The sequence below is a fragment of the Seriola lalandi genome, unplaced genomic scaffold (assembly GCF_002814215.2).
Source record: "Seriola lalandi dorsalis isolate HSWRI2012SDOR001 ecotype SW California unplaced genomic scaffold, Sedor1 jcf7180002054560, whole genome shotgun sequence".
Taxonomy (NCBI): Eukaryota; Metazoa; Chordata; class Actinopteri; order Carangiformes; family Carangidae; genus Seriola; species Seriola lalandi.
In genome coordinates, this window is record NW_019525113.1 from 1,260,445 (window position 1) to 1,276,720 (window position 16,276).

The following is a 16,276-nucleotide window of genomic DNA, read 5'->3' on the forward strand; positions in this document are numbered from 1 at the left end:
TGAAAGCGCTGCTGTATGTACTCATTAATTTCAATCATCGACACAACTGCCTCGGCCTGAGGTTGTGGTAATGAAATTGAACTGTCAGGGCAGTTGTCTGCAGTAGAATACAGGATCTAACGCTGGGAATACAATTTCATATCTTACACAATTTCTCCTGTGCTTTTGCTTTAACACTGCTGCTCTCAGTTCACATGTTGAGCATGTTAGTAAGTTGAAAAATGCTCAGAGGCACAAACAGAACGACAAACTGACAACGAAGCTCTTACCACATTGTCGCTGATCTTGGGTTTGCTGTTGATGATTCTCTCCTCGGCACCTATCAGACCGTCCAAACCAGACATGGCGGAGCCTGCAGGAGGCAAAGGAGCACGGTAAATATCAGCAGGGCAGCACAAAACAACCAACAAACAAACAAACAGGGATGGTGGTATTGATGGTGGACAGCTGCACACAGATATCCAGCTCTTTCCCTGACACCCTCAGTCTCCTTAGTGCACTGGTGACAACAAAGCCCTTTCTTCCATTCACAGCACAGTGTGAGCAGTGTGAAGCCAACACGACACTGACCTTACATCTTCCACAAAGGCCCTCTCAAAGTGCTGTTTTGCATATAACTGAGATTTCTCTGTGAACATCCAGTCACGTGTGTTGACTCATTTAATTAATCCCTCTTTTAAACAAGTGTGAGTCATCCTGACATTTTGTATCACTCACATATCTCCATTTCATGGTCAAAATTCTGCATTGGTGCAGCTCCTCATCTACAAATCCCTCCACAGTCCCTTGAGATTTTAAACAGATGATCTTTTTTTTTTTTTTTTTTTTTAAACCCTGTGGGCTTCAGTAAGTGGCTGAGCCCAAAACTGGGCCAGAGTGTCAAATATGCATGTTAGACTGATGGTTTTGAAATAGGCATTGGATCTATTAATACTTGCACACCAGATACGCCATGAATAAATCAGGAGCAGAGAGGAGAAAGAGCGAGTGAGGCAGTGAGGGCACGGTCCTGAACAATGTACAGCAGAGTCTGGTGTCGGCTTATTGTCTGCTGCTGCTGCTGCTGCTGCTGCTGCTAGTCAGCCAGGGCCAAACGCTTGAGATTAGTACAATTGCCTTAGGATTAAGCGAGGAACAATGATGTGTTTACAAGCCTCACTTAGCAGAAGTGACGTTACAAACTCTGGCAGGTTATCAGATGGTACTGCAGGGTACACATAATGTTGCAGCCAGCCACAACGGGAGTGACCTCGATGGGAACAATGTGACCTCTCATCTGCATGGCTTCGAAAAAGTGCTGAAACAAGTAATCTATTAATTGACGAGTCAATCGCCAGAAGATGAATTGAAAAGTCATTCATCAAGCAAGTGTGTCAAATATTTGCTGGGTCACAACGTTGGAAATGATTTTTTCTCTCTATTCTCTGTACCTATAAATTGATTTTTTTTGGGGGGGGGTTGGGGGACATGGGGAAATCTGGAAAATCTTGATGGGCATTTTTCACTTTTCCTTGATATTAGGTTAATGGAGAAAATAATGGACAGATGAATCTATGATGAACTAATCCTTAGCTGCATTTTAGGTTGGACTGATAAAATGCAAAATCAACAACAAACACAGAGGGACAAAGTTCCTTGGCAAAAACAGTAGGAAAGGTTACACATTCATTTTCGAAAAAATCAGTATATAATCTAGCTTCAACAAAAGGTGCCTGTCTCTATTCACTGAGTAAGATCACAAGGTCGAGCCCAGATCAGACAAAACAGGTGATGTAACCACATCCCTGTGTCAGGTCTTGTAGGACAAATTGGGCCAATTTAAATTGGGCTGTGGGTCAGCAGCGGAAGCACTGAGCCTCAGACAGGGCCAGTAAATCACACAGGTCCTATCAGGAAGAGGGCGACTGATGAGGGGAATGAGCGTGTGGGTGGAGGAATAATTAAACAAGGCGCTTTGTCAAATGTACTGAGGACGGGATGACAGCGAGCACACGGCTGAAAAGTGTCTCTGAGAGGGGAGAGCTGGCTGTGACCTATCTCTACCAGACTTAGAAGCCACTGACTTTGCTATCCAGCAAGAGGTGATAATCCCAGGATGATGAAAAGCATGAGAACAACTGAGATCCAACCACGCTGTCCATGTGAGTCATCAAAAGAAAAAAGTAGAAAATGAACCACCAGATGGCTTCTAATAAAAACAGAAATGGTGGGAGAGAGAGGATCCCAAATTGCACCAAAGGGAAAGGAAAAAGGAGAACAGTGGAACAAAACAGGAGATGGGAATGGCTTGGGAGATGAGGAGAGGGAGGGAGGGGGGCGGCAGAAAAACAAGATGCAACAGAGGCACCAACCTTTCTTGAAGGCACGTGGGGAGTCTGATAGATCGCCTTGGCATTAGAAATGAGCAACAGAAAAAAAGAAAAGAAAAGGGGAAGGAAAGAAGAGAGAAAACTTAATTGAGAAGAGAAAGGCAGGATTATCAAGCTGTGTTAATTGATTAGGTAAAGAGTCCAGCAGGGAAGAGTCCGAAAATAAATTTGAGAGATAACCAAACTGAAAAAAAGGGAGCCATTTCAAAACTGGCTAGCTCTATCCGAGCCCTCTGGGGTGTTGGCATGTATATTAAATGTTCCTTTGGGATTTACTTGTAATTTTTCTTCCATCTCGCTGGAAACGTTCCATCCATCACTTTTTTCTCTCCTTGAGAATTCAATCTATTGTTTGGCACAAATGTGACAAAGACGAGAACCATAACTGCTCATTTCCCCCCTAAGCTTTTGGCTCCAACTTAGCAACAAAGCCTGAGGCTTTGTGCATTTATCTGAACTTCAGTAGCGCTGTGTTGAAGGGTAGGCCACAGGGAACTGTGCAGGCACAGATAAGTCCAGACCAATGGCTCCACAGCACATTTTCATTGGCACAAAACACATTGTAAACCTATTCTTCCTCACTGTGCAACAGTCCTGGCGTGCTTTGTCACCAATGTCCTTCAGAAAGACTTATGTGTAAGGCTTATTGCTCTCTACACAGCCACAGTGCGGTTCATGATGCTGCTGCAGTGACTGTGTCTGAGGCTGGAGCTGCTCACCCTCTGGCTCTAAGCGGGACCCCAGGGATGTGACCTGGAAGGGCCGGTAGGGCTTGCCCTCAGACACCGGGACTTCCACGCTCTCCTCTGATGACACGGTGACGTCTGGCTGCGACTCAGAGATAGACGACAGGAACTGGTCCATGTCGGCTTTCTGCTCCTGGAGTAGCTCGTCTGTGGTGGAAAAGGCAAATGACATGAGTATGAGACAGCCGGGCAAACACTAACACCAGTCGACTTGGGACACGGCAACAATGTGCAAAATGAGAGTTTCGCCAATTATTGTTAACATTCCTTTTTCCAACAGACAGAGAGCTGCTGCTGCAAGAGACGCCTGTTCCCATTTCTGTTAACTACTAATACCACTAATACTAATTAGTATTTTTCTGAGAGCTATTTTCCATGTAAATCTGCACATCTCCCAACAGGATGCTGCATGGTGAGAGCTGTGACCCAGTTCTGTCACTGATCCCGCTCCATTTTAATCTGTGCTGCAACACCATGCTATGGTTCCTTTGATGAACCAAAGGGAACAAAAGAAAATATAAAAATAATAAAATGTGCCGGACATTGCCTGTGTTCAATTGTGCCACTGGAGGTGATTTCATCCCCAATACTGATACCATCTTTAAATGTAATTGTGAAAATGAAAGCTGGAGAGACCCTTAAAAAGAGAGTAGTAGCTGTATTAAATTTGCCTCCACAAATACTGAGAAAAAGACTTTTCTCTCTGTCTCTGATAATTGGTCTTCTGGTGTCCTTATATATTCGTGTTTCCCTTTGCTCAAATAGAAGATATAAGAGGAAAATATAACTGAGGGCCACAGGAAATGTGATGTATTTGCTTTATCTGTCTGGCACATGTACGAATTCCATCACTGTTTTCATTTCACCTTACTCTTATTAAAGCACACCGTCCTCCCTCCCCCTCCAAGCTGCCCGGAGGGTCTTGACTGAACACGACTCACCAATTTCATCCTGAATCTCGTCGGCCACATAAGGTACTTTGTAGAGCAGAGATAAACTCTGGTTCATCCTCTCCTCGATCACACGCAGGTGGGTCATCACCTGTCGTTGGAAAAAAAACAACAAACAAACAGGTAAACAGGGTGTCGTGCAACCCAAATCCAAAATCTCCATCACATGCATGGAGATGATGTGTTTGATTCCCAAGATCCTGGATAATTCTCAAACAGAAAGCAATATAATACAGATTTTGATGTACAATGTTACTATTTACAACCAGTGTAGGACTGTAGCTAATGATTATTGTCATTTTTGATCAAACTTTAGTTTAATTTAGTCTGTAAAACACCAAAAAATAAGTCATAATAAGTATAATAAATAATATGTTGTCCCCCAATTGTGTCTGAGCAACAGTTAAAAACACACTAGGATTTGATTTATAATGATGTAAGATAAAGAAAAGATGAAAAGAAGCACAAATGTTTGAAATAAATTACTTAAAATGATAATTCATTCATTCATTCAAATTGCTGTTGAATCATTTTATGGCATACGACAAATCCATTAATTGAATAATTATTTCAACACTAATCCAGTGACAACAAATTACAGAGTGAATTGCCAACTATTAGTATCAAATGTTCATCCCAACAGTATTCATGTAAAAGCTCCCATTAATGGACCAGAAAATATACGCTTATTATCCCGGAAAATCCCCATGTTAACTCACTCTGGAGTTTATTGTCATTGGTGAGGTTACAAGTTTTGTCACCTAATAGCATCACAGATTACAGTCTTGCACTCAGAGGTTGTGTTATGCAGGAAAAACATGGCAGTGCAGCGTGATAATGCATACGAGAAGATTACAATTCATCCTCAGAAATAGGTGTTAGCAGGAGGAGAAGCACCAGTCCCACCAGAAAGAAGACAACAAAGGCAAAAAAAAGGGAAGAAGAAGAAGGCAAGAACACAACAGAGAAAGAGACAGAAGATGATGAAGAACAAATGAAGAAGCAAAATAGATACAACTACAAATCTGATTAATCGACACAACCACAAAACTGGCTTTGAATTTGAATCTAATTTAATGAATGACAATATTACAAATCAACTAACAGTTCTCTCCCCCCGAATATAAGTGTACTGGAGAAAAGGAGTTGTTCATGTTCCCAAATTTAATCACAACTGTCACAGAAATAGCATATTTTCTCAGACTCGCTCACAGTCAGCCAACTTGCAGACATAAAACAAGTTGCTGCATGTTATAGTCAAATCAGTCGTGAAACTCTGAACTGACTTGACAGGATCTACTGCCTGTCAGTCCCACTGTTAAAAAAAAAAAACTTTTTTAATTGAATAGACAGAAAACTGTCACTAGGTTTGGTTTTTGGTTTTTAGCAGCACTGTGATGTTTAGGAAGGAGAAATATTTCCACATTACTGTTGCCAAAGTGGTTGGCAGAATATGAATACCTACCAGCCACTGACAGAGCTGACTAGCATTTGGCAGGTAACTGGTGTTTATTTCCCACTATGATGATTGACTGTTTTAATCTGCCAACACATGGCTGCAGTGCAGCAGAGCCAGCAACAGATGGCAATAATGCACCTTTCCCCATTAAAGGCACACTGCAGCCCGTATGGCACCTTCCTGTGCCTGTTTGACAAACAATCCTTATAATAAAGATCACATGTCCCAGTGTCGGTATTGTAATTCTGGTGCATCAAGCAGCATCAACTAAGCTAGACAGGTGAGGCTTTTATAAAAGAGAATAACCTTGATCCCAGAGAGTCACATAACACAGTTATATAAAGCACAGCAACCCTTCTATTTACAAAGGATTGTTTTGTAATGCACTTCTAAGTCCCACATTAAATCCACAAACAACAAGTTGCTTAAGACTGAAAATGCAGATTTGAAGCTGCTGCAGGATTGGCCGAGTGAAGGAATAAACAGGGACTGCGCTTGACAAATGAACACTGAGAGATCACAACAATACAGATCGGCTTCTCATGACTGAGCACAGAAGGCTCGCCACCTCCCAGATCCCACGATCCATTTAAATAGTAACCCTCCGGTCTTGTTTCTCTCTCTCTCCCCTCACTATGTTGTTTCATCCATCTGCTGCGTTATCTGTAATGGTGGAGAATAACTATAAATGGTGTCGAAGGGCACTAACACACACACACACACACAGGCGAGTACATCTAACAGAGGAGCTTCCAGCCAAATCCCTGTGCAGTGGCTCAGAGTCCAGCATTACACAAGACCTGCGCAATGTTAATCTTCGGCTGAGGCTTAAGTGAATGAAACACCCGCCGTCCCTCCCTCCGTCAGACGAGCCTACTCTCTCCTCCTGGGCTTCAACTCGGAGAAACACACACTCTTTCTACCTCCTACACACTTAGAAACAGGACAGAGAGGCTGAGACATCATTATCCCTCCCCTGTCGGAGCAGCAATAGGAGAAGTGTGAGATCTTGCAGTGGCTTGGCATGAGGTTTCAGATTTACTGACACGGCCTCTAATACAGTACGTCTTCATTGTCAAAACCAGCCCAGGAGGGAGGTACCAATTAACCCAACTGAACGATTGCAAACCTGAAGGACCACACACTTGATAAATGATTAATTATACAAATCTAAGATGAGTCATTCTTCACAGAAATGCCAAGCATTTGCTGGTGCCAGCTCCTCAGATGTGTGGATTTGATGCCTTTTTGCTGTTTTACATCACTGCCAAATGAATATTTTGGAGTTTCTGACTGTTGATTGGAAACAAAACAAGCTATCTGAAGACTTCCCCTTGGGCCCTGCGCACTTGTGATGGGCATTCTTCACCAGAGTGAAATCAGGTGATCATCAGTCATGATAATCAGGATAAAAACACAGACCTGTGACTTCATCTGAGCAGCCTTCTCGGGATCCACGGCCAGGACGTGCTGGTAGTGTCGGATGGTGTGCTGGCGGTCCTTGTTCTCAGCACGGACGTAGCGCCTCAGGGCTTGCAGGATGCGGTGGGGCTGAGGGGGCGCATGCAGTAGCAAGAAGAATGGTGGTTAGCAGTGTCGGTTGGTAAAACACAGCCTCATAAGCATTTCTGTGTAATACTGACTTTCAGATGGATTAGGTTGATGCAATATTCCTGTCTCCTGCACATATATGTGACATGAGAGCAATTTTTTTTCTCTGAAGAGGTATCAATCACTTTTTATTTCTCTTATAATTTTATAGTAATGATTTTGAAAGTAACATTTCTCTTTCTCATAGAAAGAGAATTTATTTAATCAGATTCTGGTTAATTCGAAAATGATGAAACAACAACATCCAGTTAGTTAAGAACCTGTCATTAGACATGAGTCTGCTTTGTGCTGCTAAAGATGAAAAGCAAACGTGAAAATGACTCTTTCCCTCTTCATCTTCATGTAAGTGAGAAGAGGGACGACAAGAACGTTGCTGTCAGATGTAGGTACAAAATATTCATTGCATATAGCATGACACAAAGTCTTCTGTCTGCTGCACTTATTTTGAAATAGCATCACACCACAGATGATGATTATGATGATGATGATGATGATGATGATCAATTCTTGAGGTAGAACAGAAGCAGGAAATACTGCGCACAAGTCAGCCAACATTACGACAGTCGACATGAGTGCAAAATAAAAATATTTGATTTATTCCTTTTTGGGTAGCAAGTCCAACACTGGTGGTGAGAGAGAAGACCAGCACCTTGCAGCAGAATACCAAACTGTGTGCTGGCAAAAGGATCAAAAGACTATTAGATAAAAGGAATAAAAAAAAAGAAAGAAAACACCACACAGGGATTATAGCTGAAGGTTCAAATGTGATTGACTTTGTGCTCATGGAGGATTTTAGTGTGTGTGTTTTTCTGGCTGCAGTAATCCATTCTCCTCATGATGAATTGCAAGTTGGCAGAGGGTCTTTTGACAGGATATGAGATTAGCCACAGGCCATAAGTAGTGTGAGGCTGAGCGTGGTCTGACGAACGTGTGTGTGTGTGTGTGTGTGTTAATGTGTTTGCACATCGACTCAGGAGGGGAAAAAAAGGCAATAGACAGATGGAGAGAGGTGAAGAGAGGATAAAAGATGCTCTCAGAGGCTGGTGTGTGGTGTTCACCCTGGGGGGGTCGGCCTGCAGGGCAGCCAGGTAGTTCTCCAGGGCCAGACGGCGTCGGTCATTCAGCATGGCCTCCACACGGGCGAGGTGAGTCTCCACCAGCTGCTGCTTCTCACTGGCTGCCTCCTCCTCCAGGGACTCCACCATGGCTTGGAAATGCTATAAACAACAAAATTTTAAATATATATAAATGTATATGCACCTTAAAGAGTATGACTTAACAGAGCCCCCTTCAGCCTCTAAGCTCAGGCTCTGTCGCCTCTCAGGCTTGTCCGGGGAGTTAGGGACTCATTTAGAAGTCTCCACATTCAGAATGTGCCCTAATTTAGCCTTAGAGTGATAAAGATAGAGCGGCCAGGGAAAAGAGATCTTTATTGACGCAGGGAGAGAGGGACCCCGCGCCTGTAAGCCGCCACATCTCACCCTGACAAAGGGACAAAGGGGGAGGACTCCCAGGGGGACGGATCAGTGTCTTACCTGGATCAGTGTCTGCCTCTCAGCCTTGGGCAGGTTCTTAGCCTGGCGATCAGCCTCTTCCCATTCCTTTCTTACCTGGAGTGAGTGGGACACAAGACAGAGAAGCACATGAAGAAAGATGCAAAGTGGTGGACTGTTATTAAAATACGAGCTTCACAGGTTTGACCGCAGAAGCAGCTGAGGTGTATACAACGCAGTGTGGTCTCCACTGCACTAAAAATGGGTCAGAAAATTACCAAAAGACATTTTTGTAAATGCTAATGGGGGAAAACAAAGCCTGTCGTCGCACAAAGACAAGAGACCCTTAAAGTATGACCCTGCTCCTTGACATATTCCTGCATTCAAATTTTAAGAATACTTGCAAATTTAGTGAGTCAGCCGACTTGCATATTTTCTGGCCCTGAATTCTCTCAGCTGCGCCCCAGCAAGCTCAAGAGAATTTGTACTCAAATAAAGATGTTACGAATTTTCTTATTAGAGTTCTTAAAAATAAAATAACATTCTTCCTGTTTTATTGAAAAATGTATTACAAAAAAAAAAAAATCTGTGTATTTATGTATTATATATTTTATTCTTTAATGTCTTATTTAGGTCGTCAAGCCTGATTGATATTGTAATGTTTTGTGTTTGTGTTCATTATTTGGTCTGTTTAGTGTGACCTAGTGTGTTCAGTTTGATCTGCGTTTATTGTTTTGTCTTCTGGTTATTTATGTCATGTTTTTGTTCAATAAAAAAAGAAAAAAAAGGAATCTGTGTCTCTACACTTCCTCCTTAATGAGGGAAGTCAGTAAAGCTTTTACCTCACGAGTGTCCTCTATGAAAAGAGTGAATGTTCTATTCCTTTTTGACAGAGTAATCTTTATCACCAGGCAAAATTAAGAATACTGATTTGTTTTGTAGTTTTTGGATCATTTAGCTTTTACTGTAGGTTTTGATGGGATTTCTTTGTACCAGAAATTAAGCACCTGGCAAAAAGTTCTTTGATTTCCTGGTATTGATGATCAACACATCAGATAATGTTTTATGGTCATATTGCAGGAAGAGCAGTAAACATCTTAATTATTGCCTCTTTCATTAGGGAGGTGGTGTCCTTATTTGACTTGTTAACTCACCCTTTCCATGCGATTGCGGTGCCTGATCTCCAGCTGCTCCTTGGCCCTCTGGAAGCGACTGTGCTCCTTGTCGTCGGCTGGGGTCTCAAAGTAAATGTCAACATCATCGGCGATCTGAGCGGTCGGGGGCACGGCTGCGAATTCAGAAGCAGATGGTGAGCGGACAGGGCTGCAAACTGACAACCAGGCAGACAGACATGCACAGGAACAGACAGACAGACAGACAGACTGGCTGATCCAGTCAGACACAGGTAGGCAGAAAGACAAAGATAAGACAGACGACTGCGCACACACAGAGAAAGAGAGAGAGAGGAAGAGTTGAAAGTGGAATGCAGATTGAAGTTGGACAAAAATCCTCACAGAAGCTCTTCTCTCATTGGCGTTCTTCCACCCTCAGTTACTCTGATAAATTTAAGGGAATCTGACAGTCTTTCCTTTTGAATTCCTTTCATCTTCCCATCGGCTTTCTGCTGACAGGTCGCTTCTCCAACACTAATGGAAATATCTCCGTGTTTGACGGCTGGGTCATCTGGGGCGAGGCCAGAGGGCTCTGTTCTGGGTTCCTTGCTGTACAGTCACGCAGGACTCACTCCCTGCATCGCGGCAACTCGCAAAAACAATAACGCTCCGGGCACGCAAACAGGAAGAGACCTCATCGTTTCACCGCACCATCAAAAACATGACGCACGGATTAATGGATGAGCACATATTTCCTACTCTGAACTTCACTGCTTCAGTCCCTAAAATCATTTTATTTTTCAAATGCAAAAGAAAAATAACATCCAATTGGTCATGGCCGTGAACTGTGTTTGAACTGATGGGAAAAAAAAAGGTGCTTGCTGACATGTGCTGTGGGGTTCTAGCAGAAATAGTGGCAGTGCTCTGTGAGCAGACAGACAGATGGGACAGGTTGTTGACAGGCAGACAGACAGAAACATGAACAAATGGCAGGAGTGAACACTGGCAGGCAAACAAAGAAGACGGTAAACGCTACAAAGTGTGTGTGAAGTTAGCGTGCATACTAATGAACAAAAGTAACAAGGAAAACTAGTGAAGTGAAACTGAAAGTCTTTCTTTGGATTTGGTATTTTTTTTTAATTAAAAATGACTGGGAAGGTAGTGACCGTGACTGTAGTGACAGTAGGGCTGGGCATTGAATTTTTTAATACTAGTGCTGATAGTTTTGGTACCAAAACCAAAACCACAGTTTTGATACCTTACTTTGACTAAAATAATAATTCCCTTTAATAGAAGAAGTCAAATATTCAATGGTGTCTAAACACAGGGAGCTGAGAGGAGTAAGAAAATATGACTTTGAGAAAGTAATCAATGTCAGCTTTCAATATTTGACAGTTTTCCAATATTTGTGATACAGATAAATTTTAGTTGGTACCAAAAAAAGTTATCTGACAGTTCTGAAATGAACAAACTTATAGATATTCTGTCTCAGACAGTGTCTGATATTTTATTTAAATATTATATTATAAATAATACCTAATATAAGCTTCATTTCTTTCTCTCTAATATTGAACATTTCAATAATTTCTAATTTCTCTACTAAAATTTACTGACCTAGTGTGTGCTATAAATTAAAATATTAAGCTCTAAGATCTATAATTTTATTACAAAGAGCCCATTTATGAGTGAAGAAGCAGATACTTAGTGACATTTTATAAATTGATATAGAGCTGAATCTATCAAATGATTGATCTATTGACAAAAAATGAATCAGCGACAATTCCAGTACATTGTTTAAGATTGTCATCAAGCAAAACTACCAAACAAAATCTGCTTCCAGCTTCTTCAGTGGTGTTTTTCTTTGTTTTAAATCATTGTAAATGAAATGTCTTTGGATTGTGAACTGCCAAAACAAACAATCTAGGAAACTGCTGTGAATTTTTTTTTTTTTTTTTACAGTATTTCTTGACATTTAGGTTTTAGGTTTAGGCAAAAGAATTCAGAAAAAAAAGAATTGACACATTATAATATGAAAATTATCAATTAAGCAATTAATATTCGTAGCCGCAGCCCTTTGAGTGGAATAGTAAAACAAAAGAGAATGATGTTGAATGAACTCAGCTGTTTTGATTGTTGTGGTGGAGGTGACGTGGTAACAACAGCTGCAGTGCTTCAATGTGTGACAGCTGAAGACTGCCGAACATGTGTTCAGCTTACAAGTCAGTGACAGACTACACCTATATTATCCTACAGTGTTTTCAGCAGAGAGTCTGCAGCAGAGACACAAACAGAGAGAGGGAGAGGGGTGTTGTCCAACCGGCCCCCGTCATATGAGACTTACTCAGGCGCTTGCACACGGCCATGCAGTACTCCTCTGAGTCGAAATTGTTGCGGTTGCCGGCACAGCCCCCGTATATGAAGCGCACGCACTTCCCCTGGCTCATGTCGAAGTGCCAGCGGGGCATGGAGGCACGGCAGGGGCCGGTCTCAGCCTCCAGGGTGCACACCGCTGCCAGGGGACAGCTTGTTAGATCATCTGGCCACTAGGGGCAGCACTTCATTCCAGTCTCAATTACAAACACTCAGAAAGCTACCCACTGCTACATCTAAAAACATGATTAAACAAAACAATACGCAGGAGCAACCCATTTTTTTGTATGTGACGAGCAGGATTTAGCAGCAGTTTGCTGGATGATCTGTCTTTGTGCTGAGATGAAGAAAAGGGTAAATGCTGCTGATGCTCACACTTATCTAAGTACAATTTGGCTGAGATTCAAGCATAACTGACTATAATTTTATAAGTTAGTTATAAGAATATTTAAGTGGAGGCAATGTGCCAATAAAGGGGAGAGACAGAGAGAGAGAGAGAGGATTGTACATTATAATCTATAACAAGTCATTACAAACCTTTCACTTCCTGCAGAGTCTTGTCTTCATCTTGGCTCTCTGACATTTTGTTGGCCTCTGTCTTCTCATCCTCATCCTCCTTATCAGCTTCCTCGTCCTCATAGACATAGTGGTACTCCTCCTCATCTTCCTCCTCCTCATCCTCGTCCTCATCCACTGGCTCCTCCTTCTGTGTGGGCTGCTCGTCAGCTGGTGTTTCACTGGGGAGGGGAGGAGGCGGAGATGATTGAGTGAAGGGGGTGGAAGCCATGAGGGGAGGGGGGTGATTTATCAAACAAGGCAGAGCAGCTGCCATAGGTCAATGTCACAATGCTTTAATTCATCCAGATGGCCAGTAATACCTGCCCTTCACAAGAGAGCGGATATCACGCTTGTCATGATGATGAAAACAACCACACACAGTCGCAGACCTCGCCGCCCACCCCATTTCACAACCGCTCACCTGTCCTCCACAGCATCCTCCTCATCCAGGTCGGCCTCGTCGATCTCCTCATCCTCTATCTCTTCCTCTTCGTCGTCCTCCTGTGAGGGCAGGGAAGGCGGGGCGGACTCCCCGGCGCGAGAGGAGGGGCAGCACACGTACTCTGTGCCGTGGAACTTGTCAATGCCACAGGGCAGCAGCATGCCGTAGCTGTGCAGCACCATGGAGCTCTTGGCACAGGCCTGACAGGGCAGAGGAAGAGAGCTAGTGATTAAATCTAATGGAAACGGCACAGACTGCTGAAGCTTCTCGCTACTTTGACTAGTAATATTTGTTTAACCTTTATTCATCAAGTTAAAGGACCGCATCATGCCAGATGGAAAAAGTGTGTGAGTCATGGCGGGAGGAAATGGTGGAGGTTAAATTAATTCAGTCACGTTACATTGTTGACATGCTGCAGTCAGGATCCTCATTTTTGTTTTTCATAGATTTAAAACAAAAAATACCCAACAGTTATCAAAATGAGGAAACTGAGTTCCCCCTCATTAGTTATTGTGTCATGAAACCAAAAGCTGTTTTCTGCTGCAAGAAGACACTGGCCATAGCAGTTTACAGTAAATAATGTCCTCTTGTCCCCCTTTTTTAAAAGAAATGTACATAGGTCAATTACAAGGTATTTATTTCTTATTTATTTTAAATCCAATTTTCAAAATAAACACATGAAAAAACAAAATCTGACTGAATGAATATCTCAGTAGGTTGTTCCAGCCAGCCCAATGCACATTGCTGCAACTGATATCAAATGCAGACCTTAGTTTTAGGAGAAACTTTGCTTTGGAGCCTAGAAACACCAGTGATTTCAATGTCAGACTTTGCTGAGTATTACTATCAAAGGGGTCTTGCAAGATGTTAAGTCAGAAGAAATCCCTGTTTGTGATCCAGTGTTTGTGTTCACGGTTCTGCGCCTGTAGATATGTACGTAACGAATCAAAAGCTTTTTCGTAATATTTAAACATTGCTTATTTATCATGTGTACTCAAGGTTTTTGCAGCTTTCTTTATCCTTTACTGCACCAGTCAGGTGCAGGTGCACACTAGCTACCTATTCTCAGAGATGCTACCAGTTCTTACTTCATGACTTCTTGTATAGTGCTAGTCGCTTGCTGTTACCTGACATGGTAACAGATCTATCCACCTACAGGATAAGGATATAGTCATTTTAAAGCTAGTTCACATACTGAGTACAATGATTAATGGGCCACACTTCCAAAAAGTCATGCAGTCCTTTAAGTGACGTGCTATTTTTCAACAATGCTGTGCTTCATCTAGCAGCTCGGAGGTACTGAGTACAACTTCAGTTTAACTGATGGCTGCTGAGCAACTCCACTGGAGCAGCTGAGGATTAGCTGCCCTGCCTAAGAACATCTCAGTGGCAGTCGGTAAGGGAGGGAAGAGGATATTGTTTTTAAATCATTTTTCTTCTCTTCACTGGTGAGATTTATCACCGCTTGGTTGTAACAAATTTGCTATCAGCCGCAGATCAACAGTGGGTCGTTTGTGCCTCTGGGTGTCACACTCTCTGAGGCTGCAGATGAATTTGTAACACGTGTCGAGGAGACTAAGAGTCAGGAAGCATGAGGCGGGGAGCGACACAAACAGAAGCTTGACAGGCTCAGTGAGCTGCTGCTCTTACTGTCATGGTCAGGAGTGGCCCCCAAGGGCCAGCTCTGGAGCTGCCCAGGGGGGATTAGTTGCATTACAGCCACAACACTAATCTGATTAGGAGCTGAAATGTGAGTGCTCCCAGTCAGCCTGTGATCATTCGGCCTCAGAGACTCACAGAGACAGGTGGAAAGATATTCGGGAGGAAAGAGTAAAGATTGCAAAGTAAAAGTGTGACCGTATGACAAGGAGAAGTGACTCAAAATTTGTTTATTTTAGTTACTAAAAGTTAAGCTGATGCTTCAGACTTCCCACGGCTTCCTATGAAGTCATTCCTTCCTTACCTCTTTGGCCACACCGTGCCACTGCTGATGGCTGACGCACATGTCCATACGCTCCTTATGGAAGAACTTGCACTTCTCTGGGACCAGAAGCACGTCACTCACGAACTCGCCCACTGTAACAACAAATCACATGGACCAATATGCCTGTTAGTCACACCACCAATTTATCCAAATAAATAAATAAATGAATGAATGACTGAATAAATAAATAAATCACTCTTCTGCCTGATCGCTTGTCTACAGCACTGCCAGGGTCCGAAACAATAAATCGCCTACTGGGACTAAAAAAGGAATAGCAGATGAGAGGAATGGAAAAAAAGGGCATGATTCAATAATTCATAGCTGCCTGGTCCTTTAAAATTCACTGTAATTTCATTACAGTGATATAACAGGAAGGGCATTTGACACTTGAACATCTGTCCATGCACCTGAATCCGCGAGGGGTTCATCCCTTCTCTATAGCCGCATCTGTCAATCTGCAATCAAAATGGCAGTGGAGAAAATCAGGTTTCATACTGTGCCTCTTTTAAGAGCAGTCCAGACTCTTCCTGCCAGTCAATGATATCATTTGCTTGATGAATTCAATTTGAATATGTTTTATTCATAGAATGAGCTGACAGAAGGCGGAATGGGAGAAATAAAAGACTTGAAAGACATCTTGTGAATTCCTGTGAATAGTTTCAGGTTGAAAACAATTTGCGCGTAAGCATATGGCGCAGGGGTCATAGGAAAGATTAAAAAGGACAGCGACTGCTGGTGGGCTGGCAGTGTGACGAGGCGCTCAGGTAGAAACGCTGCCATCAGAAACAGATGGAAAGCCAGGCGGAAAGAGAGAAAGGAAGCGAGAGGGGTGGGAAGAATAGAAGGTTTAGGGCAAAGTCCAGGCTGAGATCAGCATGGCTGAGGAGTGGGTGGATTGAAAAACACACAAATGAGGGTCTGGAGGTTTCACGACAAGGGCTGGGAGCTGTCCTATAACTGCTCATTTAGCGGTTTGCCATGACCTCGGCCTGAGGCAGAGCTGCTGGAGCACTTCATACGAGCCAAAGCGAGGCAGCCCGTCAGAGGGTGAAAAAGCAGTGTTTTGGAAAATGAGAGGGTAGGATAGGAAGAGGAGAGAGCTGGAAATAGCAGAGGACTCAGCAGCTGCTTCTCATCTCCGCCCAGGAGGTACAGTGACACCCCCCCCCCCCCCCCCCCCCC

The 16,276-nt window shown here is 43.0% G+C and overlaps 1 protein-coding gene across 5 annotated transcripts in view; it reads right to left on the bottom strand.

Moving 5' to 3' along the window:
- aplp2 (amyloid beta (A4) precursor-like protein 2) overlaps positions 1 to 16,276 on the bottom strand; it is a 53,466-nt gene that overhangs the window by 5,027 nt on the left and 32,163 nt on the right. For 2 of the 5 annotated variants that reach the window (XM_023416002.2, XM_023415999.2), the window contains exons 4-15: positions 15,074 to 15,186; positions 13,090 to 13,310; positions 12,648 to 12,847; positions 12,082 to 12,249; positions 9,783 to 9,916; positions 8,671 to 8,745; positions 8,194 to 8,352; positions 6,947 to 7,075; positions 4,057 to 4,156; positions 3,089 to 3,262; positions 2,352 to 2,387; positions 270 to 352 (exon numbers count right to left, since the gene is read on the bottom strand). In XM_023416002.2, coding sequence (XP_023271770.1) covers positions 270 to 352; positions 2,352 to 2,387; positions 3,089 to 3,262; positions 4,057 to 4,156; positions 6,947 to 7,075; positions 8,194 to 8,352; positions 8,671 to 8,745; positions 9,783 to 9,916; positions 12,082 to 12,249; positions 12,648 to 12,847; positions 13,090 to 13,310; positions 15,074 to 15,186 — 1,592 coding nt within the window. The remainder of the gene's footprint in view (positions 1 to 269; positions 353 to 2,351; positions 2,388 to 3,088; positions 3,263 to 4,056; positions 4,157 to 6,946; positions 7,076 to 8,193; positions 8,353 to 8,670; positions 8,746 to 9,782; positions 9,917 to 12,081; positions 12,250 to 12,647; positions 12,848 to 13,089; positions 13,311 to 15,073; positions 15,187 to 16,276) is intronic. The other 3 variants (XM_087176549.1, XM_023416001.2, XM_023416003.2) reach the window with 2 other exon arrangements.